We start from the raw sequence: 25414 nt of genomic DNA, 5'->3' as shown, positions 1-25414 counted from the left end.
CAACTATGCTTCAATAAAAACAAATAAATAAGTAAAATATGTGTTGATGGTTGATGGGTTGATAGACCCAGGACTCCGAGGTCTGATTCCCTGTACAGACCCAGGACTCCGAGGTCTGTGTTCCCCGCCTGTATTGCGGTGTCCAGGTTGGAACTGAGTGTTCCAGGATCCTGGACCCGGTTAGTGGGGCATGCTTCAGAGCACAGAGCCAGGGGAGTGGTGATGCAAAAGATAATGCCTTAGGGGGAATAGAAATGAAAAACTAGCAAGCTGAGTCCTTGGTCTGAGGGCCAGGGAGAGAGAGAATGAGAATAGAGGGGTAAAGAGTGGGGAAGCAGGGAGGTGGACAAGTCGTCTGAACCACAGCCCCAGACTCTCTAAACAATGCCTGAAGATTCCCGCCTGGATGGGAAGGAGCAGAGAAGGAGGCTCTTTGTGCTCCGGCAACTGGCTTGTGTTACAGTTCAGTCCTCTTTGGCCTTAGTCAATTCCAGCTATAGATCATTTTCATAGACTCATGAAACTTTCGAGCTGGGAAGGACTTTGAAGATTATCTGCTGCCATCCTGTGGTAAGATCTCTTTCTCTCTCCAGATAAGGCCACCAGGGACACACAGTGTGAAAACAAGAAGAATAATAACATTAACGATAACAATAGCTGGAGGTGATAGTGAACATACATTACAGTTGCTGAAGCATGGATGCTGACCAATCAGAAAGGACACAGCAGCAAATATCTGGTGTGGCTGGGCTGGCCACTGATTTTCAGCTGTATTTCAGCCCTGGCGTGTGTATGTGCTGGGCATGAGCTAAGCATTGTTTAATTAAATCCCCAGAAAACCCCATGAGCCCAGGAAACGTTAGGTTTAGAGAAGTGACATTAGTGTCCCAGGATACAAGTGAGTAAGTGGAGGTGTCTGATTTGAACTAGGGGCTCCTGACTGCAAGGCCCATGCTAGGCTTAACAACTCTGGGGTGATACCTGTCTCAGAAGCGCATAGCTGGGACAAGGCGGGAACAGGGAAGCATCTGCTTGGCGTTTGAGACATGTGGGTGAGGGAGTTTTTTCCATTCTGCTTAGAGAGACTTCTTGATTTTGTCCAACAAGGGCCCCCGAGAGTGTTATAGACATTCTGGTCTCTGATTCCCATTAGGGCAGGAAATGAATAGAAAATGCTGACCTCTTTCCTATGTCAAGGCTTTCCTTGGCCTTTTGGGGAGTGGATTGGGAAAGCATGTCTGTTATTTTTACTTCAAGCCTCCCTTCCACTTCAAGACGGCTCTTACCTGAGAAAGATGGCTGGGCTTGGTTTAGGCATGACCCTGCACCGGAAAAATCCCTTGAATGAAAGAACCTCAGTGAAATTTCCCTGCCACTAGGCCTCATCTTTCTATAATAATGACTAGTATTATAATAATTACATAATATTTTGGCGGGAAAAGTTGGCATGATTTTTTTTTTTGCTTTTCTGAATATACTTTCTGCCGAGCCTAGCCAAGGGCCCTCATCTGCCTCAAGAAATTAGGATAATTACAGCAGAAAGAAATCAATAGTATTCGGGTTCTGATGCTCAAAACAAGATCTTGTTTCAAGGCCATAGACTTGAGAGCAGGTATTGTGAAGAGAGGAGATTTTCTCGATTCCCTCATGTCCTTCCTTAGCTTATCAAAACCCAGTCCTGGTGAACCAACCCATAGGGTTTTTGTTGCGAGACATGCAGGAAGAGCGATGGGTGGCAGAACCCCATCCCTTCCAGTCATGGGGGTGGCTGGAAAAAGAAGGGAGGCCAGGAGAGAACTATTTTCTTCAAGAGGCAGGCGTTACATAGGCCGAGGAGAACCCCGTGGGCAGAGACCTCCGACTCCCCCCCTTTACTGTGCTGGGCTGCCCTGTGCCAGCAGAGGGTGTGGTTTGCTCATCTGAGACCGCTCTCATTTCCTGTACAGTGTGGATATCAGGCTGAGAGCCAGCAGGTCTAAACACGGACCCTGCCTTGGTGCGAGTGAGTTCCAGGGCTGGATGAAGAATGTGGAGAAGGGGACTTTCCTGGTGGTCCAGTGGGTAAGACTCTGTGCTCCCAATGCAGGGGGCCCGGGTTCAATCCCTGGTTGGGGAACTAGATCCTGCATGCATGCCGCAACTAAAAGATTCCGCATGCTGCAACTGAGAAGGCCACATGTTGCAACTGAGTCCGCATGCTGCAACTAAGAGTGTGCATGTTGCAACTGAGAAGTCCACATGCTGCCACTAAAGATCCCGCATGCCGCAACAAAAAGCCCGTGTGCTGTAACGAAGACCCAGCACAGCCAAAATAAATAAATAATTAAATATAAAAAAAGAAAAAAAGAATGTGGAGAAGAGGGGAGGGAGCAGAAAGTCTAGGGAATCTCACTAAGATGCCGAGTTACCCAAAGGAGACTATTTAGATGGGCAAAGAGTGGGATTGCCAACCCGGAGGATGAACAGAGAAGTTAGAAATAAAATAGAGGATCCCCTGCCTCTCAACCCCCAGTGGAATCCCCTCACACCTAGACTAAAATCCACAATCCTCCACATGGTCGGCAAGACCCCCCCAGGCCGGCACTCCTTTGACACCTCTCTGACCCCTTTGTCTTTTTTCCAACCACCTTGGCTTCCTGGCTCTTGCTCCCACACAGCTCATAACTGCACCTGGTGAGGGGTGGTGTGGTGTGGGGGATGGGCTGGGGGGGTTGCACTGGTTCTTTCTTCCCTTTGAAGCCACAGGCTTGATCCTTCATTCCACTTAGGTATCTCCTCACACAGAGCCTCGTCAGGAAGACTTCCCTGACCAGCCTATTTAAATAGTGCTCCAGCCCCTCTCCAGGCTCTTACCTGGCTTTATTATTCCTCATAACAATGCTTACAATTTGAGCTTACATTTTAACAAAACACCACATAACAAAATACCACAGACTGGGTGGCTTAAACAGCAGAGATTTTATTTTTTCATAGCCTGGAGGCTGGAAATCCAAGATCAGGGTGTCAGCATGGTAGGGTTCTGGTGAGGGCTCTTCTCCTGGTTTGAAGAAGGCAGCCTTCTTGCTGTGTGCTCACATGGCCTTTCCTTGTGTGTGTGTGTGTGTGCGCGCACGCGCGTGCAGAGAGAAGGCCACCAATCCTGTCAAATTAGGTCCCTATCCTTATGACCTTATTTAGCCTTAATTACCTCCTAAAAGCCCTATCTCCAAATATAATTACATTGGAGGTTAGGGCTTCAACATATGAATGTTGGAGGGGACACTATTCAGTCTATGGTGCCCTTATAACTACACATTTATTAGGAAGTATTTACTAGAATAGTCTGTACATTGCTATACCTAAATTGCCCATTACTGTGCCTGGCACATAGTAGGCACTCTATAAATGTCTGTGCAATAAATAGATGATCTACTCTGCTTATCCTAGTGGTAGTGTAAACAAGTTTATGACTTCATTATGATAACATCTCAAATAAGCACCATTAATCAAGCATATACATATGCCAGTGACTTTACCTTAGTTTCTGATCTAATCCTCAAAAAAATCCTAGAAAATAAGAACGATTATTACTGTGATAGGGATGAGTCAATAGAGGCATGGCAAGGTTAAGTAAATGGCCCAAAGTCACACAGCTTGGCAAGGCCAAGATTAGGACCCTAGTCTGTCAACTCCAAAAGTCTATTTCTTTTTAGACTCTAGACCAGTGGTTCTCAGACTCTGGTGTACTTCACAACCACCTGGAGGACTTGTTAAAACAGACTACTGGGCTCTACCCTCTGAGTTTCTGATTCTATAGGTCAAGGGTTGGATCTGAGAATTTGCATTTCTAATAAGTTCCCAGGGGATACTGATAGCGCTGGTCTGGGGACCACACTTGGAGAATCACTTCTGTAGATGTACAATACTTCAAGTTCCTTTTTCTTTCAGACTTCTGAGCTGTTTTCCGTCTCTATAGCCTTTGCTTGAGTGCATCAGAAATGAGTTTGCAGTAAACGCCTGGTGTTTCCGCATTGTGTCGAGTGGCCATCCGGAGCCTAGAGAAAGACCTTTGCCACAGGGTGGCAGCAGCATCCCAGGTACAGAGAGTTTGGCTTGGAGCTGGGGACAGCTCATTAGCACACTGGCCCCTGGGTTCCCACAGAGTGTGGGCCTGACTGCCTCTCCATTTCCCCTTGGCAGGGAGGAGATGGCAGGAGGGGGCCTGGCAGAAGGGGAGGTCGTTGGCACACAGAGTGGTGGTTTTGTTCTCTGGGAGACCGGGAGAAAGCTGGGTGGTCCCCTCAGAGTGTCGAATTGTGCCCTTGACAAAATCGCCACGCAACGCTGGAGAGCCGGGCCTGACAAAGGCCGGGAGGAGACTGGCAGTGGTTGCCTGTACCCCGGGCGCGCGCAGAGGCCTGGGCCCCTCCGGCCTGGCAGTTTCTCAGGATGCCCGTTTCTAGGGGTGATTGACCCTGCAAAGCCTCCCTCGGAGGAGAGGTTGGTTTGTGGCCTCCTCGGTGAGTTCCTTCCTGCTCTGGTGGGCCCAGATGGAGCTGGGAACCACTCTCCCCTCCTCCAGCATCATCCCTAGGCCTCTTCTTTTCTCATTGAGACGGTTTTGTCCTAAATGTCTTAAGAATCTTCCTAAGTGCCAGAAGCTGTGCTGAGAATTTTATATTATCATTTATTTAATTCTCGTTACACCTCATGGTCGTCTTATACCTGTTGATGTTGAGGGAGTTGAAGTCTGATCCAACACGTGCCAAGCTTAGTTGACCACAGAGCCCCATTCAACCTCCTCCAATATATGGAAACCTGATATGAAAACTGGTTTGGAGACTTCAGGTTTCAGCCAACCTTCACATGTACAGATGAGGACATACAGGGAGACTGAAGGATTAGGTCAAGGTACCACAGTCGGTTAAAAGCAAGTCAGGAACTTGAACTCACATTTCCTCATCCAGGTAACTACCATCACCACGAATCCCATAGATTATGTTCCAGAGTTAACCAAGACAGTCCAGGGACCTTGATGAAACTGCTCAAGAATTTAGGGTTAATAGGTTGGGATTCAACCACCACTCTGAAGCTGAGGGCCTTTAAGTTTCAGGAAGCATGAAGGTGCTTTTAGTCTAGCTGTGTTAGTTTTCTAACACACATGTAGACATTCTGCTTCTTTGGTTAACGGCTCATCATCAGCTTACGTGAAACAATACCTCACTGAGGCCCTGTAGTGCCAAGGCCATGGAATTTGGTGACAGTTTTCAGACTTGTGTTGCTGACAGAACTTTTGAATGCTAAGTTCTCCCCAGGGCAGACCGATCATCATTTCCTTTTGGGGCTGAGATGACCCTTGGATGGTCTTTATTTTCTCCTGCTATGTCTTCAAGTTCCCGGCTGGCTGCCTTCAACGTTTTTTTTTTTTTTTTCTTTCTCTTTAATGATCCCCTGGACCTACAGACTTGGAAAGGAAATCCAAAAGTTGTCATTTGACACCCGTCTTCTGTGAGACACACTGTTGTCTTTAACCTGGCTGCACGTATGTGATTACTGGGGAAGAATTTATGATTTAAAGGGGCATATTTTGTGCTCCTTCTGCAGTACCAATTGGGCCCCGCTTTTTTATATCCTACAGCCTCAGCTGAAAGAAGGGGCTTTTGTGGGAATGATGCCCATTCACGGAGGCTAGAGTTCCCTCAAAAGACTTTGAAAAATGCCTCCTTCCGAACTTTACAATGACTGGAAAATGATGGTCTTTGAGTAGCACAATATGAAAAGAATATGGGTGCATTTCTAGAAAGAGCACCCCAAATGAAAAAAATATGTTCACATTGGAAAACAATATGTGAATGCCAAATTGTTCAGTCCTGTAACGGATTACAGAAAATATTTTATGTTTGGAGTTGGGGGGGGTGGGCAAGGGAGAACAGGAGGAAGGAGTGAGAAAAGGAAAGGGGGAAAAAAAAAGAAAAGAAAAACAGATGTGAGTCTTAAAATATTTCAAGCATGGATAACTGAAACATTGTTTAATCTATTTAAGATCGTTCTGTGAAGTCTTAAAGGTGATCGATCAGGCTTTTTAAATGCAGCAACAAGATTTACAAGCACATAGTGAGTGATAACGCCCCCAAAACAAAGAAATAGTAAGAAGAGACCCAGATCTGGACTGTCTTTTAAAGCATGTTTTTGTCTGCAAAGAGGAATTAAAAATTAGGATGATTATTTTTAATAATCACACAAACTCACCTATAATAGTCTCTTCATCGAAGCAAACATAAATTGTCTTGAATTCTTCATTTTGCTTGTACGTAGGGTTGCCAAATTAACCAAAAAAATACAGTATTTTGGAACATACACTAAAACATTATTTGTTACTATTCATATTTAACTGGTGTCTTGTATTTTATCTAACAATCCTACTTGTTCGTGTATGTTCGGTAAAATGAGACTGTTTCCAAATTGAAGACTGAGACACCAGTTTTGTGGGCATGATGAGGGAAGACCAGCTAAAAAAATGTTACCGAGCCGCTTACTGAGAACCTGCTCTGTGCTTAGGAAACGTAAGTGATGGGATGGGAAGATAATTATCTAGAACAGGATGGCATCAAAAAAGGAGGTGGGAGGGGAGAGAGGCAGGGCACAGGGGAGAGGAAACAGAGAATACCCAGAAATGAAGGGGCTCCTGGGAGAGAGGACTGGAGAAGCAGGAAAAGAAGCAGAGGGAAAGGAGAAATGGGGCGGGGAAGAATTTTAAACCCCTTGATGGCTTTCACATACTGATCTTCCCTCTGCACGGCCGACCTTGGAATTTCATACTGAGCTCATCCAAGCGAGTTCTCTAAGAGGAAGTTCAGTTCCTTCCTGCGGAGAGTTCCGGGCTCCCCCCGGTGGCTATTGTGGGTATCGCTCCCCCAGACCCTGCCTCATTTACCCCAGACATTTCTCATCTCTCACTTTCCCTCTTAGAACTCGGCCCATCGGCTTCCTCCGCTCTTCCTTCCCTGCTTTTTCTGATGGCTTATTCATTCGGAGACTGCTTTCGGCATGGCATGACACCTCCCAACTGCTCTGGCCCCCGGAACAGGCCACACAGAGCTGGTCATTGTTGCCCCAGTTCTGGGACCACCCGAGCGGGAGAAGGGGCAGCGCGCCGCAGCGGAGGACAGATGATTGACAGCAGCCTCAGGTCAAGTGCCCGGCGGGCCACCCGGAAGGAGGGCGTGTGCTCCCCTCCCCCTCCCCCTGCCCCTTCCAGCGGGAAATGAGCCCTTCCTTCAGACGCACGCAATTAACGGCACCAAAACCTCTATTTCCAACACTCTGTATATGAATAAAGGCTTACCAAAAGAAAAAAAAAAAAAAAAAAAAGGATTTTACCGGGAAAGGGAATCCTGCTTGGGTGAGACAGTGCTGCTGAAGGCATAAATATGGGAAGCACACAGACCCCCAACTTCTCACAGTGTAGGATTTAAAAAAAATTGTTAGCGTATTTACTCATCAGAAACGTTAAAAAAAACCGTTAATCTGAAAATTTTCCGAAGTTCCATTTGTGAACAGATCTGTGACCTACCACACAGAGGGATCTCTGCGGGCTTCCCCATCACCTTAGTCATACCCTGACAGGGCTGCCACGTCCCTCATCCCTAATGGCATCACCAGATCTTCCACAGGCTGATGAACAGCTTCGCAGGCGTGACTGTGGTCATGGGGGGTGGAGGCAAAATGCAGCTTCGGCTGCGACTGGAAGGAAACTGGTGATTGCAGGAAGAAGCACTTCCTAGGGCTGGACTCAGTTTCTGGTGGCACCTCCCCGATTGCTTCTTTATCCAGAAAGTCCCATAGATCGGGATTCCCTCAGGGTGGTGAGAGCTGGTTTGATGCCCTCAGGCTGTGAGCGTTTCCCCAGTCAGCCAGTCCAATACCATAGATGCCTTGTAAAAAGTTAATCAAACAGTGATTGGTAAATGTTTTGGTCAAAAGATCCTTTAGAGAAATTGATGGAAATTAAGGATTTCTCCCCCAGAAAAAGGCAAATGCACAAAACTCTCCCCACACTTTCAAGGGCTATTAGAACTCACTTAAGTCTTCACGTGGATGATCTAGGGGTTTGTGGATCGTACTTAAGAGCCCCTCCTCTAGATGGCTGTCACCTGCTAGTAGAGGGTCAGATTAAAATGTCTCTAGACACAACTTCGGTCTGGGCATTTCATGATATTGCCTCTCAGTCCTCTGTTAAAAAGCATGACAGAAAAAAAAAAAAAAAGCAGTTGTCGTAACTCGTGCTTTATGACTAGAACGGTTCACTTGCACATTGGCTGTTTCTGAAATATCCCTTGAGACCTTATTCAGCTCTTTTCACAAATGGCAGCAGTAATCACATAGATAAATCTACCTACCTAATTTGAAGGTCAGACAGGAAATTACTTTTTTTGGAAGAACCAATGGTGGCATTACACTTTTCTAATTAATCCCAACATGGAAATGATTCAATTTATTGGAGAAATCTGAATCTGAGGTGAACAAGTAAATGCATGCTGTTACAGCAAAGTGCTTCCCTCACCTCCTCCTGTTTCCAGTTCTAGGAGTCGGGCAGGGAGAGTGTGTCCTTATTTATTTTCCTGTGGTTGGCTTCCCCAGCTGGGCCTTCCAAGATTTTACCTAGTAAAATCTTAAAAAAAAAAAAAAAAAAAAAAATCTGCATGGCATCCTTCCCAGCATTGTCCTGAACTCATTGCAATACTTCCATGAATGAAAATTTTATTTTCCTTCAGGGAGAAGAACAATAACAACATGCAAAAGTATAATGTAAAACTAATTTTTTTCTTTATTGAAAATACATCTACAAGGTAATGCTTCTCAGTCCACACTGGGTGCATGTAATATGCAGAGCCTGTGATGGGCTGGCAAGAGGGTCATCCCAGAGGACCTGCTTTCCATAAGAGATGGTTAGTATAAAAAAGATCACATTGTGTAATAGTTAATTTGACACGATTAATTTTTACTCTACTGGTGTCATGACAGCCATGTACATTAACTTTTGTAGTGTATTTCCCAAATAGAGCCTTGACATTAAATGGTTACTCCACCACAGCCTAATGTTAACTTTTGTACACATGTATGTAATGCTCGCGATCTATATAAAAACATCTCTAATTGTATATCAGAGGATGTATGTCTAGATTTTCAATCTGTTAGCATAATTAACTCCATTCCTCACCATTTTCAGTCAGAAACTCAAACACAGCTGGTATTGTCTGACAGCTCGCACTTCACATCTTTGACTGGATATTCCTTAGAGGGTAAAAAAATAATCTCCTCTAAACCTGGTAGCTGCCTTGCCTGAAACTAATACCCCTAGTGTTTTTTTTTGTCTTGGAACCACACTGACATGACTTCATACTGATTCATCTTCTACGGTTTCTCTCAGGGATGCAAACCAAACCAAACCAAACCCCACTTCAGCTGAAGATTTTAAATGATTTGGTGAATGGAGTTCCAACACAAAGAAATATCTTGTTTCTGTCATTCTAAGAACTTTTGATGATAGTCAAAAACCTTTTCAAATAAGAGACCACCCACCCGGTTCATGGACCTCTAGTGGAGAGAGAGCTCATTCATTTGACTTCTTTAAAACGTATAAGAAGTGACCTTATATTTTGATCTGCAGACTTCCTTAAGGAATGATTTTTGAACTGAAAAGAAAAAGTGTTTCAGGTTAAAAAAAAAAAAAAAGAACCTCTCCTTTTAAAAAAAACCTTCCTTAAAGATGACTTATAATCTTGGTGTTTTAAAATCCTCTCTTTATAATGTCAGCCATGCTCCGTTCTTTCCTGGCGATCTTTAGTGTTCCATAGTAAGACCGTGAGCACCCTTGCTAAGTTGCTAGTCTTACGTTTTATTTTCTAAAAGTCTATGGTCAGTTGAGGAGTGGTGGGAGATATCCTTCCCAAAGCAGTCCCTTTAGTTTGTGAAGAGTAGGAAAGAAGGGAATACTTCCCCTGTTGGGAAGAACTAAGCAGAGTTTCATGAACAATTCCACTCCTGGAAGGGCCTCCAGCCAGGTGACTTGTGTAACTGACATTTTGGACACAGGACCTGGTAAACCACACAGCCATCCTGCCCCCACTTAGAAATGTTCATTCCCAATAAATGTCTATTCTGAAAGTCTCACGCTCCATGGAATGAGACTTGCTACAGGATGTTCTTTGGGGAAATGGAGGGCAGGCTCTTTTACGGTGCCACAGGATTTTTGGGTGAGAATCGACCATAAAGGCATCTAAGGAACTCGCTCATTTTACAGATGGGAACACTGAGGCCTAGAGATGAGACGTAACTTGCCCATGGCCACATGGAAATTTCACTTTCTGCGCCTCCTCACAGCTGTGCTGGGTGTGTATTTGTATTGTCCTGCTACTAATAAAATAAGGACACAAATCATAAGAGAAAGGAAAAAAAAAACCCTTGTAATGACCAACAGATAACCCATTGCTGATCAAGTTGTTTTGTTTTGATACTAAAACTGAATTGTATTCTGAAGGATTCTTAAATTCTGAAAGTTGATTTAAAACCATGTTTTTAGCCTAGTATTTGTTTTGACTCTTTAATTTGTAAGAACTATCACATTTACAGGATTGCGTGCCACATAAACTTGTAAGATCTGATCAAGACTATTTTTGATCTCAGTACCTTATTAGATAAGACTAACATGAAATGACTTAAAAATTTCAAACATGGGATGAAAACTATACATTTTGGCCACTGCAAAATCCCCCCTTGTTTTTGGATGAATATTTCCCAATCCTATCAGGGCAGGGAGGAAAAGGGAGGTAAAGGGCTGACTGGAGAGAATGAGTTGAAATGAGATGGAAACATTGTATAATGGTTTTCAAACACCTGGTGCTCAAGGAAGCATTTCTTTGTGTTAGTCTACATCTTGGTCTCACTATCAATGGATTTCTCAATTTCGCTTTCCTGGGCAATCAGCTGATATGGTTTCTTCATTTCATTCTCTTCAATCACTGAGTTACCCATTTCGACGTCCCGGTTCTTCAGTTCATGTCGTGACAAGTGTTCAACAATGCCGGCTCCCAGGGAGTCTCCCAGCACGTTGGTGGTGGTACGAAGACGGTCCCTGGGGAAGGGAGGGGTGGAAGGAAAAGCGAGGCTCCTGTGAACATCACGGGATTTCAGCTCACGTTTTGAACCAGCTGGCTAAGTCACTGGGGGCATCTCTTAAAATTCTGCTTGGTGTAGCCACCCACTGCATCATTCCATAATAGACACATAACATTCAAAATTGTAGTTACTAATATATATCCGTATAATTAATAACTTATATAACTTATAACTAAGGATATATATTAGTATTAATTTTCAGTTACTAATTAGAGTACCAACAGTAGGAATGACCCTCCCCTTTCTCCTTTTATTTAAAATTTTTCTTTGGTTCTCTTTCCTACCACTCACTTTCCTTTTACCAGAAGGTCTCAGAAGTGTGATCTAGAGACCGCTGGGGGTCCCTGAGGCAAAAACAATTTTCATAATAATGCTAAGATGTTATTTGCCCTTTTCCCTCTCATTTTCTCATGAATGTCTGTCTAGTGGAATTTTTCGAACAAACAACACAACACAACACCAAAGATAACACAACAGATTGAATGCAGACGCAGTTAGTCTTGTATTAAGCTAGACATTAAGGAGATTTGCAAAAATGTAAAATGGTATCATTCTTTTCCCTAAATTTTTGGTTTGGAAAATGATATTTTTCCATAAAAATGTTATATATGTTAACATGTAATGAATGGATTATTGTAACCTTTAAATGAATTTAACATTTAAAAAATGCCTAAGTTTTCCTAACATGATAAATATTGATAGATATGACCCACACAGATAAAAGCTTTGGGGGTCGTCAATTTTTAAGTGTAAAGGGGTTGTGAGACTAAAAACTTTGAGAACCACAGCTTTATATTATAAAAGTCTTCACATGAGTCAAGTAGTGGCTGTGGGCCAGACAGTGAGCTGAATGCTTTCCATGTGTCAATGCATTTAATTCTCACAGCACCACCGGGAGGTAGACGACATTATTGACTTCATTCTGCAGAGGAGGAAAGTAGGGTGGCTGGGTAATCTGGCCGGTGCCACACAGGGGCAGGACACAAACCCAGATCCAAGTGACCATGGAACTCATGCTCTCAAGTAATTATCTTCCCCCCACTTATTGTGCCTTGAGAACACTGAACTTTTTGTGGCCATTAGATCTACCTCATGGAGTCTATGTAGACTCCAACACCTACTGTGTCCTTCTAGGCTGTCACCTTGGGCATCCTGGGGAGCAATTGTAAATGGAAGGAAAAGAAAAGAGGCAGAGAATGTTAGCTGGAAGGGTGAGGGGAAAAGGGCAGAGGGGTGGGCCCTAGAGGTTAGGGTCTAAGGGTGCTTTTCTTGAAACTTTCCTCAGAACCAAAAATCAATTCCACTTAATGACGCCAGCTCTCTTCCCACTGTCTGCACAGCTGCCCCACTCGCTGTTGGGGTCAGATGGGAACATCTGCACTATATTATGCCATTGGAATGGGAAGACAAGAAGAAAGCCTGAGGCAGCCTGGGAGGCCCGCTGTTCGGTCCCAGCCGCCATGGGGATGTGTTGTGCAATTCAGAAATGGCTTTGCTGATTTATGTTGGCTTTGTAGACAACGGGTTTCCCAATCCCCGAATGGTTTTATAGAGCGAGAAGCGTAGCAGCCAGATGTGCCCCGAAGGCTGATAAGGGAGAGTGTGCATGGCGCCTGGGGCTTGGTGGCCAGATGATGGCAGGGATCAGGCAGGGAGGACAATTTAATTACATGCCAAGCCTCCCCTCTTCATGGAGCCCTTTGGCAGGGGCGCCAGGCTGCCTGGTGCCCTAGGATGACAGAGGAGAGCCCCACGACAGCAAGCCGAATGCAGTCCGAGCGTACTCACAGGAACCAGTCCACTGCGATGATGAGCGTGATGTCGTCGGTGGGCAGGCCCACAGATGTCAGCACGATGACCATGGTCACCAGGCCCGCCTGAGGAATCCCAGCTGCCCCGATACTGGCAGCCGTGGCTGTGATACTGTTAGAGGAAGTCCCCAAACAGAAAACATTTGTTTAAATCTCCCGAGATAGAGAGCAGACCCTGTAAAACATGCACAGGGGCGATGTCTGACTTGCCAAGTTAACGTAAGACGACGTGCTTTAGAAAACTGTAAGTGAGATGGTGTAAAACCCATTGAGCTAATAATCATATTAACTAATATTTATCAAATGCCTATTACGTGCCTCCTGATTTGTTAAGCATGGATTACCTCATTTGTTTCTCACAACAACCCTTAGGAAGTTGGTCCTGTTCTTACAGCTGTTTCTAAATGAGGAAACTTGTGCCTATATACTTTTTCACGTACCTGGAAGTATTTTGCAAGGTCTAAAATACTGTACAGTTACAAAAACAATTTGTTTCTAATAATTCCCCTAACCAAGCAGAGGATTGTAAAGATACTGAACTTTACAGTATGGTTACTTCGGTCAGAAAAAAAATCAAATTTATTAATTCAAAAGCAAAATGATTTATGAACAAGGTTCTGTAGCACTAGCTATATATATATATATATATATATATATATATTTTTTTTTTTTTACTAGCAATATTTTTTATGGAGGCAGTGTGAACCTCATTTGTAAGGCACATAACCTGTCTGGGACTCAGTTTGTTAAATATCTATTTGATAGGCTTATGTGAGAATGTGAAAATATTTTTTGAATAATAAAGTATTACCTAGATATAAAGTGGTATTCATAAAGTAATAAGTCTGTGGAAGAGACTTCATGGTTCCCCCGCATTGTTCCCCTTGTATAGAGTGTACTAGAATGTTTAGCTGGCGTATGGCCGCCCACAATGAAACTATATTTCCCAGCCTCCCTTGGAGCTTAAACTAAGTTCTGGCCAATAAGACATAGGTGAAAGTGATCAAGCAAATTGCAGGTTGTGTCATTCCTCCTCCTCCCACTGGCTAAAATTTAGAGGTGATGTTGAGCCATCCTGGACCACCTGGATGAGGGTGATACCCCGGGGATGATAGAACCACAAGTTTGGGTCCCTTACACTGTAGAACACCTACCAGCCTGGAGGGCTTTGTGGAGTGGAGCTGCTCCACATGAGAGAGAAGTACAGTTCTATCTTGTTGAAGTCACTATAATTGTTATTATTATTTTTAACTCTGACACACGCAAATGAAACTTTTTCATAATGCAGGGCTTTTCAACCAGTATGTCAAGGTATGCCCGAGAATAGGTTATAGTGAACTGAGATATTGAGCTCCCAGCCCCAGTTTAGCTAGACTGGGCCTGGGGCTCCCAGAACCTCCAGGTCCGTCACCTCTGGCCATGATCAGCCCCATCATTTTTATCCCAATGCATCCTACGACTATTATCATTTCCCAATAGTACAAAATATGTATACAGAGTCTGACATAAATTATTTCTAAATAAACATATATAGACATACGCACACAAATGTGAGGGAACTGATAGAGATTTAAAAAGACTAAAGTGACATAAAAACCAAATACAAGCCGTAAACCTGGATTTGATCTTAGTCTGTGGAAAAAGCTATACAAGATATTTTGAAACAACTGGGGAAATTTGAATATAGGCTGGATATTCCAGAAGTGTTTTTAAGAATCTTACTATTGTGGTTATATAGGAAACTATCTTTATTCTTAGGTGATGCATGCTGAACTATGTACAATGAAAGAAGCAAAAATGGCAAAACGTTAACAGTTGTTGGTTCTAGGTAGAAGATGTGTGTTGTAATATTCTTTAAACTTTCCTATGTATAAGACAATTTATAATAAAACTGTTGTGAAAAAACTAATTTATTTTGATTTCCAAATTGAATTGTTAATAATAATTAAAACACACACACACACACACACACACACACACACACACACACACTAAAGAGCAGGGTCTGATCTGGATTGTGAGATTTTGTCTCCATTATACTCATTGGTCTGTTGTGCACGATGACTTTCATTAAGCAAAAAGAAGGGACAATATTCACATGTGCACATGGATATGCCTGGACTGTCTCCAGAAGGATACAAAAGAAACCAGCAAGCAACAGTGGTTGCCCCTGGAGAAGGAAACTAAGAGATTAGTGGAAGGTAGGAGAGGGAAAATTACCTTTCACTAGACAGCTCAAATAATAGTTAAAAAATAGGGCTTCCCTGGTGGCGCAGTGGTTGAGAGTCCGCCTGCCGATGCAGGGGACACGGATTCGTGCCCCGGTCTGGGAAGATCCCACATGCTGCGGAGCGGCTGGGCCCGTGAGCCATGGCCGCTGAGCCTGCGCGTCCGGAGCCTGTGCTCCGCAACGGGAGAGGCCACAACAGTGAGAGGCCCGCGTACCGCAAAAAAAAAAAAAAAAAAAAAGTTAAAAAAATAGTCCACAAAAGGAAAATTCTCAACCTATTTGTCAGTGTGCTCTGTCATACATACTGCCTAAAAGTTAACCCAAGAGAAAATGTTAATCCAGTTTTTGAAATGTATTTTTATTTTCTAATTTTTTTCAATAAAAGCTAATGAATAATAAAAGCTAAAATTTCAATGCCTTTTATTGAAGTTTAACATTTTTTAAAAAGAGAAATATCCATATTATGTATTCTACAGATTTTAAAAAGAAAGAGCTGGATATGTTTATAGATGGTATACGGATGAGTAAATCAATCAAGTGGCAAGCAGTATGTATGGTATGATTCCATTAACTAAAAAAAAAAAAAAATGTGTGTATGTCTGTGCATTGGAAAAGGTCTTTGTACACCAAACAGTAACCCTGGCCACCTACAGAAAGATGAGGAGTCATGGTGGCAGACAAGTTTCACTTTTCACTTTATACATTTCTGTATTATTAGAAATTCATTATCAATAAATATGCACATCTGTAGTTTAAAAAAGTAAAAATCTCTAAATATCAAAAATAACACTGTTCCTATGAAGAGTCCCCTCTCCCAGTTTCTTCACTCAAGCCCTGATCACCGGCTCATCATTTAAAGTCGTTCTTAAGAAAAGGTCGTATAGAATGTTCCTTGTACCTGATTGTAATAATCTGTCCAAAGTTCAGGTCGAAGTTGTTAACTTGCGCAATGAAAATGGCAGCCAAAGCCTCATAGAGGGCCGTCCCATCCATGTTAATGGTGGCCCCTACTGGGAGCACGAATCTGGTGACACGTTTGTCCACGCCATTGTTCTCTTCCAGGCACTTGAAGGTGATGGGTAGGGTGGCAGAGCTGAGCACAGTAAAACAGGACATGTCAGCTGACCATCCTGACAGTTCAGACTGTGCCTGTCCGTTTTGGTATTTTGGACAGAGAGTTCCTTCCTTTCCCATATCCTAAGTGAAAGGGAACTAAGTCAGCACTAGTATAAATAGGGGAACAGGGCTAGGGACAGTGGGTCCCCTCACGGGGTCATTTGGCAGCTCCCCTGCTTCTGGAGTCCTCTGTGAGGCATCACTTGTGATTACTCCCCATCCCCCAACAAGAGCCTGTGCCAACGCTCGGCCATCTCTCCCTTAGGCAAATGGCAACTGGACGAGGAAGATGAGAACGGGCAGGAAAGGATAGCTGATTTCCATTTTGTCCCCTGAAAGGGTATATAGCCAGCTAGTCTTTGAATCCCAACTAGGTCTGACTAGCATTGGAGTCAAAAAGCCAATTCCTATGTCTGGACATTTAAAACCTGGAAAAACACACCCCCGCCCCTCAGTCTGAAGGTTCTGGTTCAAAGTAAAGTTTGAGATACATTTTCTGATAGAAATAAGCCACGGATGTATGCGTACCTGGAGGAGGTTCCCAGAGCCGTGATGAGCGCTTGCAGCAACCCGCCGATGAAAACCCAGGGGTTTTTCCGTGTTACCAAGAAGTAGAGGAGGGGCAGGACAATGACCGCATGGATGAGTAAGCCCACGATGACTGTCACTGTGTACATGGCAAGCTGCCCGCCAATGACTCCCATGTCTTCCATCTCAACAATTTTCCCTGCAATCAGGAAGAGGATGCCCAGAGGGGCGTACCTATGCAGAAGCAACACACGCACAGTTGGAAGTCTGATTTCCAACAAGCTATTCCACAGAAATTACCAAGTGATAAGAAAAAGTCAGAGGGTTGACTTCCAAACTTCTCTGCGCAGAATACTATGAGGACTTGCAGAAACTATGAACTTCTTTCTTTTCTTTTTTAAAATATAAATTTAAATATAACTAGTGCATAATTAGGCTTTCCTCTCACTCAAAATTTCTCTAGGTCACAATTCTTTTTTTCTCCTAAACCAGAAAAAAAAGGCAGGTTCAGAGGTTTTGCTACTCACCTCTTTTTTTTCCTAAATAACTGTCATTTCACCACACCTGGGTCACTTTGGGGGTCCTCAGATGCCACCATCCCCCCATCCTGCTGTCTCCTGCTCCCCTGCTAAGTACTCTGAACAGTCAGAATCCACCAAACCAATATCCGGACTTCTGGGAGCATTTCCCACGTCGGAGCCTGACTCCCAAGCTAAAGCAAGATGCACACGATGGCATTTCAGTGTTTTAGATTTGCAGACAGCTCTCTTAATCAAGGACAACTTTTATTAGTTTTTCCCATATTACACACTACGTACAGTATTACTTAGTATCAATCTTTTTTTATTTAAATAAATGTACTCTAAGAGGAAATTGTATGTTACAATGCAAATGAAAAACTAGCACCATTTGCCATAAGTAGAAGGCAATCATAAAATAAATTCAGAGCTATCAAAGTTAATAACATGCATGTTTGTACTACCACAATCAGGTTATGGGTGTTCTAGTTAAGTAATTATTACCCACAGGCTGCTACTGCCATTTGTGATCTTTCGCCTGTAGACTCGAAAGAATGAACAACGGAGACATGAAATGTCTTGTACACATTGAATCAAGGCCCCGCTCTCTTTGTCCGATGTGTGCTGTAAACTACAACCCAACTCACATTACCCAAAACAGAGAAGCTGATCACCCTTCAGGAGAAGGGTCTGCTGGGAACTGTGGAGGACTTATTTCATATTGAAAAATACAATGGTTCTTTTAAAAGTCCTTTAAAAACACAGGCCAGGAAATTATAAGAGTACCTGTTTTCAGAAATGTAATAACTCAATGCTGAGTGTGCAGGCAAACGTACAGCTAGAAAAGCTACATGTGAGGTTCATTCAGCAGCCTTGAATAGGCTTCTTTCATAAAAGAGGTGAAAGGTGGAGGCATTTTAATAATATGAAGATAAATGTCCACTTTCAGCTCTGCCAAGATTTCCAAGGAGGGCCCCCAGCATTTCAATGGGGACTCCTGGGGAGACGACATTCTGATCATCTTTGTGCCCCCAAGTTCATATCCTTCTTGAACAAACTCCTGAAAAATGGATTTCTCTGGGCTTTGGGGGCAATAAAGACAAAGGATATTTTTAATCATGATGGTGAGGGCTTTTCTTAGAAATGGATGTTTTCCTGCCTCAGGTGCCAAGAGGGAGTCTGGATTTAAAACAAAGGAAAAAGGGAAAGCAACCCTCACAGGAGGCCTAAACCTATCACAGGGTTCTCTCCCTGCTGGGAGAGTTTACTTTCCAAGGTCAATGTTCCTCTGTGGATTTAGTCTTTTCCTTTGTCTCCTGCTCTCAACTTTCTTTGAAGGAAGTTGTGTTATAAATTGTGGCTTGGCCTTCCATAATACTTCCCATGAGTCCTTCAGGCTTGACGCAGAATGGCCATTTACACTTCTTTCTTAGGACTGAAATGGAGGAGAGCAGAGCTCGGTTTTTCTGATGGTCTAGGGGCTTTTCCCTCTCCTGGGAATGCTCTTCTCTCAGTACTTTGTATGGCTAGCTGATCACCCACCTCCTCAGAGGCCTTTCTGTCCCATCCAAGGCAAATTTTAAGCCTCTGCCCCAGTCACTTTTTATCACCTTACATCATATTACATGAAAGAAAACCTCATGTTTTATTATTATTTTTTTCCATAGCACTTGTGACTAAAGCACATGGATGATTTGTTTGTTTGTTTAAGAATGTAAGATCCACACAAGGTCCTACTGTATAGCACAGGGAACTATATTCGATATCTTGTCATAAACTGTAGTGGAAAAGATTTTTAAAAAAGAGAATGTAAGATCCAGGACATCCTTGTCTGTCTTCTTCATTGCTATATCCATGGTACCTGGCATTAAATGCTTGGTATACAGGAGACAATCAATAAATAGGAGACAATCAATAGGAGAATGAATAACTAATTAGTTATCAAATGGAGGGATGAGGAATGGTATCCCATCAGTGCTGGAGTAAGGGAGTTGACACCTTTCAAAAACAAGGAAGCAAACTTATGCAGACAGGCTTGCAGATATGTTCAAGGCCACTACCAGCCCAGAAAGTTACTGATTTTCTTGTGCTTACCCGAATGAGATCATTGCAATTGGCCATCCTGCCTGGTGGCATCTTCCTCAGTACAGAACACAAGTTGATGGCAATAAGCATCTTCTAGATAGCATACATAGCAAATGGAAATACATACCACATTATCACCGCTACCAATCTCATGATGGCTTCGTTAAGAGAATCAAAGAACTCTCTCAGGGCCTGGCCCTGCTCCTTCATGTTTCCAATCACAAATCCGAAGCACATGGAGAAGACAACTAGTCCCAGGGCATTGACCCCATTCACAGACCCTGGCACTGGGACTAACTCCTCTGTGATCCTCGTCAGAGTCTCCATGGCCTCTGACACATTATTTATCACGGCACCCACAAGTGTTTCATTGGACTGGATGGGCACTTTAAAGCTTCTCTTCTCATAGTTGGTTTTAAACTTAAAAAGAAAAGGCACAACAGGGATTAAAGGTAATTTTTGCTTTCTTCTTTTGTACTTTTTGCTCGGATTTTCTATAATGCTATACATTACCCCAAATTCAGAGAAAAGTGTTACACAAAGTATCTATCTACCCTGTCTATCTATCTATTTATCTTCTATCTATACTTATCATCTATCTAATCTGTGACAAACCTCTAATACTTCCTCAGCACAGACAAACACACACACACACTCAAATACACAACAAACCATAATAGGAAAGAGGTTGAAGATGGAGTAAACAGATACAAGTGCTTCTGCTTTTTTCTGAAACCCTAATAAAATGACTGTAAATTCAAATATTCACAATAATCCCTTTACCCTCTATGGGTTCATGTTAGGGGATCATGGACAAATCACCTAACATCCGCTTGCTCATATTCCACAGCTGCGAAACAGGGGTAACTGTGCTGGTTCTACCTCACAGTGTTGTTGTAATGATCAAATTAAACAGAATATATGAGAACATCTGGTAAACTTTAAAGCACTATGCTAATGTTGGCTAGTGGCGCTCAATAACAAAGCCCTTCAGGGACTAGACTTAGTTGGAGACTTCGGTGAATATTAAACAATTTAACATCCCCAAAACAACATTCTTCAAAGTATTGCTGATAGTATTAGTTCTTAAGAATAGTTGCGTGAATAATAGTTGAGGATGACAACCCCGTTCTCAAGTCTATAGAAGAGTCTCCTCTTATTCAAGAGATGGTCTTTTCCCTATAGCTTCTGCAGAGAGGCCCCAGACAGAAAAGGCTGAGTGTATTACTGTGGCTATTTGAAACAATTAAGCCCATCTCTCTATGATTTTTAACGAGAGTAGAATTTCTGGCCTTCACATTGACGGGGGTAAAGCACCAGAGAGGGTAATAATCTATGGATGTTGACTGGATCTAGAGTCTAGGTGAAGAAAGCACAGCTGTACACGAAGGGCTGGGCCATTTCTCTACCAAGAGTAAATGGGAGACTTTTTTGTCCAGTGGGAAAGCACTATTCCCAAACAAGGACATGGCCAGCTGTCAATACTGTAGACATATTCCCTAAACAATCAGTGGCACTGCCCGTAATTTTAACAAAGAAACTGACACCTTTTTGTCAGTCAGCTCTCCAATCTCTATTCTACTGGGGTGCTTATGCATTTTATGGATTGTCTAGGGTGAATTTTCAACCCCAATTAGCCTTTCCTACACCTCCAACTCTTTCCCCTTAGACACAGTTTGCAGCCTACACAGAAATTGCAACCTCATTTGCATTCTGATCTAAGACAAATAGATCTGGGATGATACATTTGCTTCCCTTTCAAAATCCTGTAAATGCAATCCCAAACCAAATACAATAAATCTTCCTGAGTCAGCACTTTTCCCAGCGTTGCTAGAAATCAGCATTTTTGATGTCACCTAGTGCCAGCTGACTAACTGGAATAGTCAGCTCTGTGGTGCTGGGGTTGGCTGGCTGGGTTGAAAGGGGTTTATTATTTATGATTATAGTTGTTTTGAATAAAGAGAGTTAGATTTTGCCCTTGCAGGCTTTTTTTGTTTTTTTTAAATAAAGAAGGAATTCTGTTTGAATTTTGCAGTGCGCACATGCATTACCTATTAAAAATGGTCAATACAAATTTTAAAAAGGGAAAAAAGCAAAGAGTGTAAAACCTGGTCCTCCACGAGTTCGGAGTTTGATTTTGTTTGTTTTACAGATCCCAAGCACAAGGGTTAGGGAATTACAACAAGGGTGAAGTGACACCATCTGGAGAAATGTTCGGGAGCTATTATTTAACAACTAGAATGTCTAGTTGTTTCCCTTTTAACATCTTGGGCAACAAAGCTTTTTTGTTCAGGTGACGTTAGAATGAACTTTACTAATTTTATCCCCTAATAGTAAAATATATTTGTGTCTTCAACACAGAGAGCCAAGAGTTGCTTGGATTTGGGGCTAAAGGGAACTGGATTTCACTATGGCCTCCTGCTAGGTGTCTCATCAGCCTGGATACCCCTTCCCAGGAAGCAGAACAGAATGCAGAAGCAGAAAGAGGATGGAATTTGAAATCAACACAATGAATTTGAATTCAGGTCTGCCATTTACTACCTGTGAAATCTCACATCTACTACATAACCTCTCTGAATTATCATAGATAAGTTGTCTCATCAACGAAATGAAGACAATGATACCCGTCATATTTATGTGAAGAGCAAATGTAACATTAGTGCTTGGAAAAGAGGGGACATTCAATACATGATGGTGGCAGTGCTTTCTGATGTGGTTCCTCCTTTAGAATCTCTAAGGCCCTTAGTAGACTTTTAAAAAAACAACCCATTGATTTTTAAAATCAAACCCAGAAACTTGAATAATCTCCCTAATCTTTAAAGCAAGCTGTAAATATATCTTATACTGGAGTTTGCTTGCTTGGTGAGCTTTTGTTTATGGGCTATGGGGGAGAGGAGAGAGAGTCCCCTGATTAGCCTTCTTAATAATTAACAGACTTAATGAGTTATTTGTATGCAAGACATACAGTGTCTGGCAACTAATTAAGCCTTCAGTACAGGGAAGACCACCCCCCTCCTCTCCCAATTCCCCAGAAAACTCTAGTGCTTTCCATCCGCTTGGCAAGAGAAGTGTTTCTTACTACAGAGAAATGGGAAAAAATTAAATTAAATTAAAAAGAGAACCCTACTCTGTTTGGTACACCAAAGAGGAATTTTAAAGGTGAATTAGTAGCTGTGTTTACCTGTTTAAAGCAAGCTTCCACCAGATTTGGAGGGAACATATTCCTGCAAAGAAAATAATGGTCACTTGAAAAATTCCCAAATAATAAATTAGTTCCTTAAATACTTTTTCATTGTGTCTAAGGTAAAGATGGCACTGAAATAAGCAGCAAATGGAAAAAGAGAAAGATTTTGGTGGATCTTATGCAATGGGACATAGATCATCTCTCAGTGTGGCCCATTTAGTTCAAGGAAGTCCCGAATTCAACTCATCTGTCCTTTTGTCAGACAATGGGATTTTTCATTCCAACATCAAACCCTGCTCCTAGGAAAAACCCAAGCGAGAATGGAAATGCCTTTATCATAAGCATTCTGGTTAACTGAGGTATTATTCAATAATGGCCATTTTGGTATCACGCCATGTGTTTAAGGACCAAGTGCTCCGAATCAAACGTCACGGTTAGACTGTTCTCCACAGAGTCCTCCCAAAGGCCCTCTGGGGGATGAGATATTGACTCTGAATTGCTAGAGCTTCTGAGGCTCTTTGGTGACCAACAGGGAGAGGGCCCACAAAATTTGAACTTGAGGCCCATGTGGCAGGGTTTGTTACTGCCTCAGTGCAGTGTTTGTGTTCATGGTGGGGAAGAAGTAAGGGGCAACACTCTCGCTGGGGAATATGTAGCCAGCTGTATGACCTTGGCTAAGTCATGGCACCCATGTAGGTCTCAGCTGACTCATCTGTTAAAGAGGAGATTGGATTAAACTATCACTAGGTCTCCAAGACTAAAGACTGCGGGAGAAGGAGACATGACCCAGGCAGCTGGAGAGTCTGAGATTCCAGCAGGTGTGTGTCATCAATCAGATTTTAGGGTTATAAACTCTGGTTTCCTCCTACTGCCTAGGCCAGGGGTCCCCAGCCGCCGGGCTGTGGAGCAGGTGGTGAGCAGTGGGCCAGCCAGCAAAGCTTCACCTGCCGCTCGGCATCGCTCGCATTACCGCCTGACCATCCCCACTCCACAGCCCCCGTCCGTGGAAAAAATTGTCTTCCACGAAACTGGTTCCTGGTGCCAAAAAGTTGGGGATCCCTGGCCTAGACCATCCTGTTTCTTTGTCCTTCCCATCTATGCTCTATGGGTCTGTTTCTACAAACCCTGAGAGAAAAGTGAGTTTAGGAGATTCCAAGATAAATGCTCGAACCAGGTGTCTGGGTGGGGACAGGTTAGTCTTACACTTGTCACTGGGGCAAGGAGGGGCAGAAACACACCAGACAGAGAATGACAAGATCCCAATTCTTTAAATAAGGAGTAGAAATTATACAGAAAGAAAATATAATAAAATACCCCTAATCCAAACTCCCTGAGGGTAAAGTTCCTGAAAAAAAAATGGTGAAAAGCCTTAATTAATTGTACAAATTAAATAAAGTCATTATCATTGGGTGCCAGCTTGGTATGAAATAATACAGACTGACTTGTTACCTTCGGATAATTGCGATTAACTCCCTGAAAAGGGCTTTCAGGGAGGTACCGTGGGGCTGCCTTGTGCTTACATACAGATGATACAAAGTCACTCATGATAGGTGCTGCTGAAGAGACCCTTTGTTGCCCAAATCACTCTTGAATCTACCAGCCACAGACCCATTCCTTGAGATGGCATGTGAACTCAAGTCCCTAGGAGGAGGTTCTCTCAGATAGTCGGTGGGGAATCCTTTAGAGTAGGTATCTAGGATTGGTAAGCCAGTCTGCAAGTACGTTGTAGAGAAGGGAGGAAAGGGCTAGGTTTGGGGAGGACAGCCTGGGTGGGCTACTTGCTGGAGGAATGCTAAGCAGGTGGGGCACTGAGAGGTCTGTGCTGGGATATCTTCCATTTGCCTTTCTCCATCCACTCTCCATCCTGCTCTGTGCCTGGGAGGCTGACCCCTCACCTTCTGGCTTCCTGTTGGGTTTGTCCAGTGTGAGGCGCTGACAGATCACAGGGCAGTGGGAGGAGAGAAGTGGATGTATATATTCTTCCGGCTCTCTCTCTGGCAGGTTGGGCAACAGCTTCCTCCCTCCAAATTAGAGCTGTAGCCCCTATCCTGAGGGTCCTTTCCCTCAGGACACAGCCCGTCCTGACTTCCAGTAATGGCTCCCTTCCTTTCCTCAGAGCCACAGGTGGTAACAAAACAGCTTCCTATTGCTGTTAGTCCTCTAGTGTCTCACCATCACTTGTAGCTTCCCTTTACCCTGCCCACACCTTTGCAAACCCTGTTCAGTGATCCTTCTGGGCTCGCAATACGCTTCCTACGAGCAACTGACCGATGCAAAGGCAAGTGTGGAGAGAGAGCAGGCAGGGAGGTGCCAGGCTCAAACTTGGGCTTACTTCTCAGTTCTGTGTCCAACATATTCTATCCTCAAGTCTGTTTCAAGTATTAGATAAGCTAATTCGTGATCAGTGTACTGTTTGTGTATAAAACAATGCTAAAGAAGCCATCCTTTAGTCTTTTATTATTGATCTGCCAAATCCTTTCTTCACAAATAGTACAAAAGGAAAACCTTCGGACAGGTATGATCAGATGATCTCTAAAGTCCCTTCTGGAAATAAATTGTCATGTACAATGGATGATGATACAGATCACAAGTTCCACATTAGAAGAGTCCAATGAACAGGCTATACTTGAAAGAAAAGTAGCCTTAGAGAGGAAGACTTGAGAAAAGTAGGTCAAGAATTATTGAAAGGCATTATGTTAAGTGAGATAAATCAGACAGAGAGAGACAAATACTATATGATTATCACTTATATGTGGAATCTAAAAAATACAACCAATTAGTGATT

The 25414-nt window shown here is 43.1% G+C and overlaps 1 protein-coding gene across 1 annotated transcript in view; it reads right to left on the bottom strand.

Annotated features, from left to right (window-relative positions):
• Positions 1-8783: 8783 nt before the first annotated feature.
• The window catches only part of SLC1A3 (solute carrier family 1 member 3), a 75082-nt gene continuing 58451 nt past the window's right edge, over positions 8784-25414 (bottom strand). Inside the window, exons 5-10 of the mRNA XM_060295713.1 lie at positions 22627-22669; positions 19573-19865; positions 16843-17076; positions 16097-16291; positions 12946-13080; positions 8784-11113 (exon numbers count right to left, since the gene is read on the bottom strand). Of these exons, the coding sequence (XP_060151696.1) occupies positions 10909-11113; positions 12946-13080; positions 16097-16291; positions 16843-17076; positions 19573-19865; positions 22627-22669 (1105 nt within the window). The 3' untranslated portion in view covers positions 8784-10908. The remainder of the gene's footprint in view (positions 11114-12945; positions 13081-16096; positions 16292-16842; positions 17077-19572; positions 19866-22626; positions 22670-25414) is intronic.

This window comes from Globicephala melas, chromosome 3, assembly GCF_963455315.2.
Source record: "Globicephala melas chromosome 3, mGloMel1.2, whole genome shotgun sequence".
Lineage (NCBI taxonomy): Eukaryota > Metazoa > Chordata > Mammalia > Artiodactyla > Delphinidae > Globicephala > Globicephala melas.
This window is presented reverse-complemented; position numbering and strand designations above follow the sequence as displayed.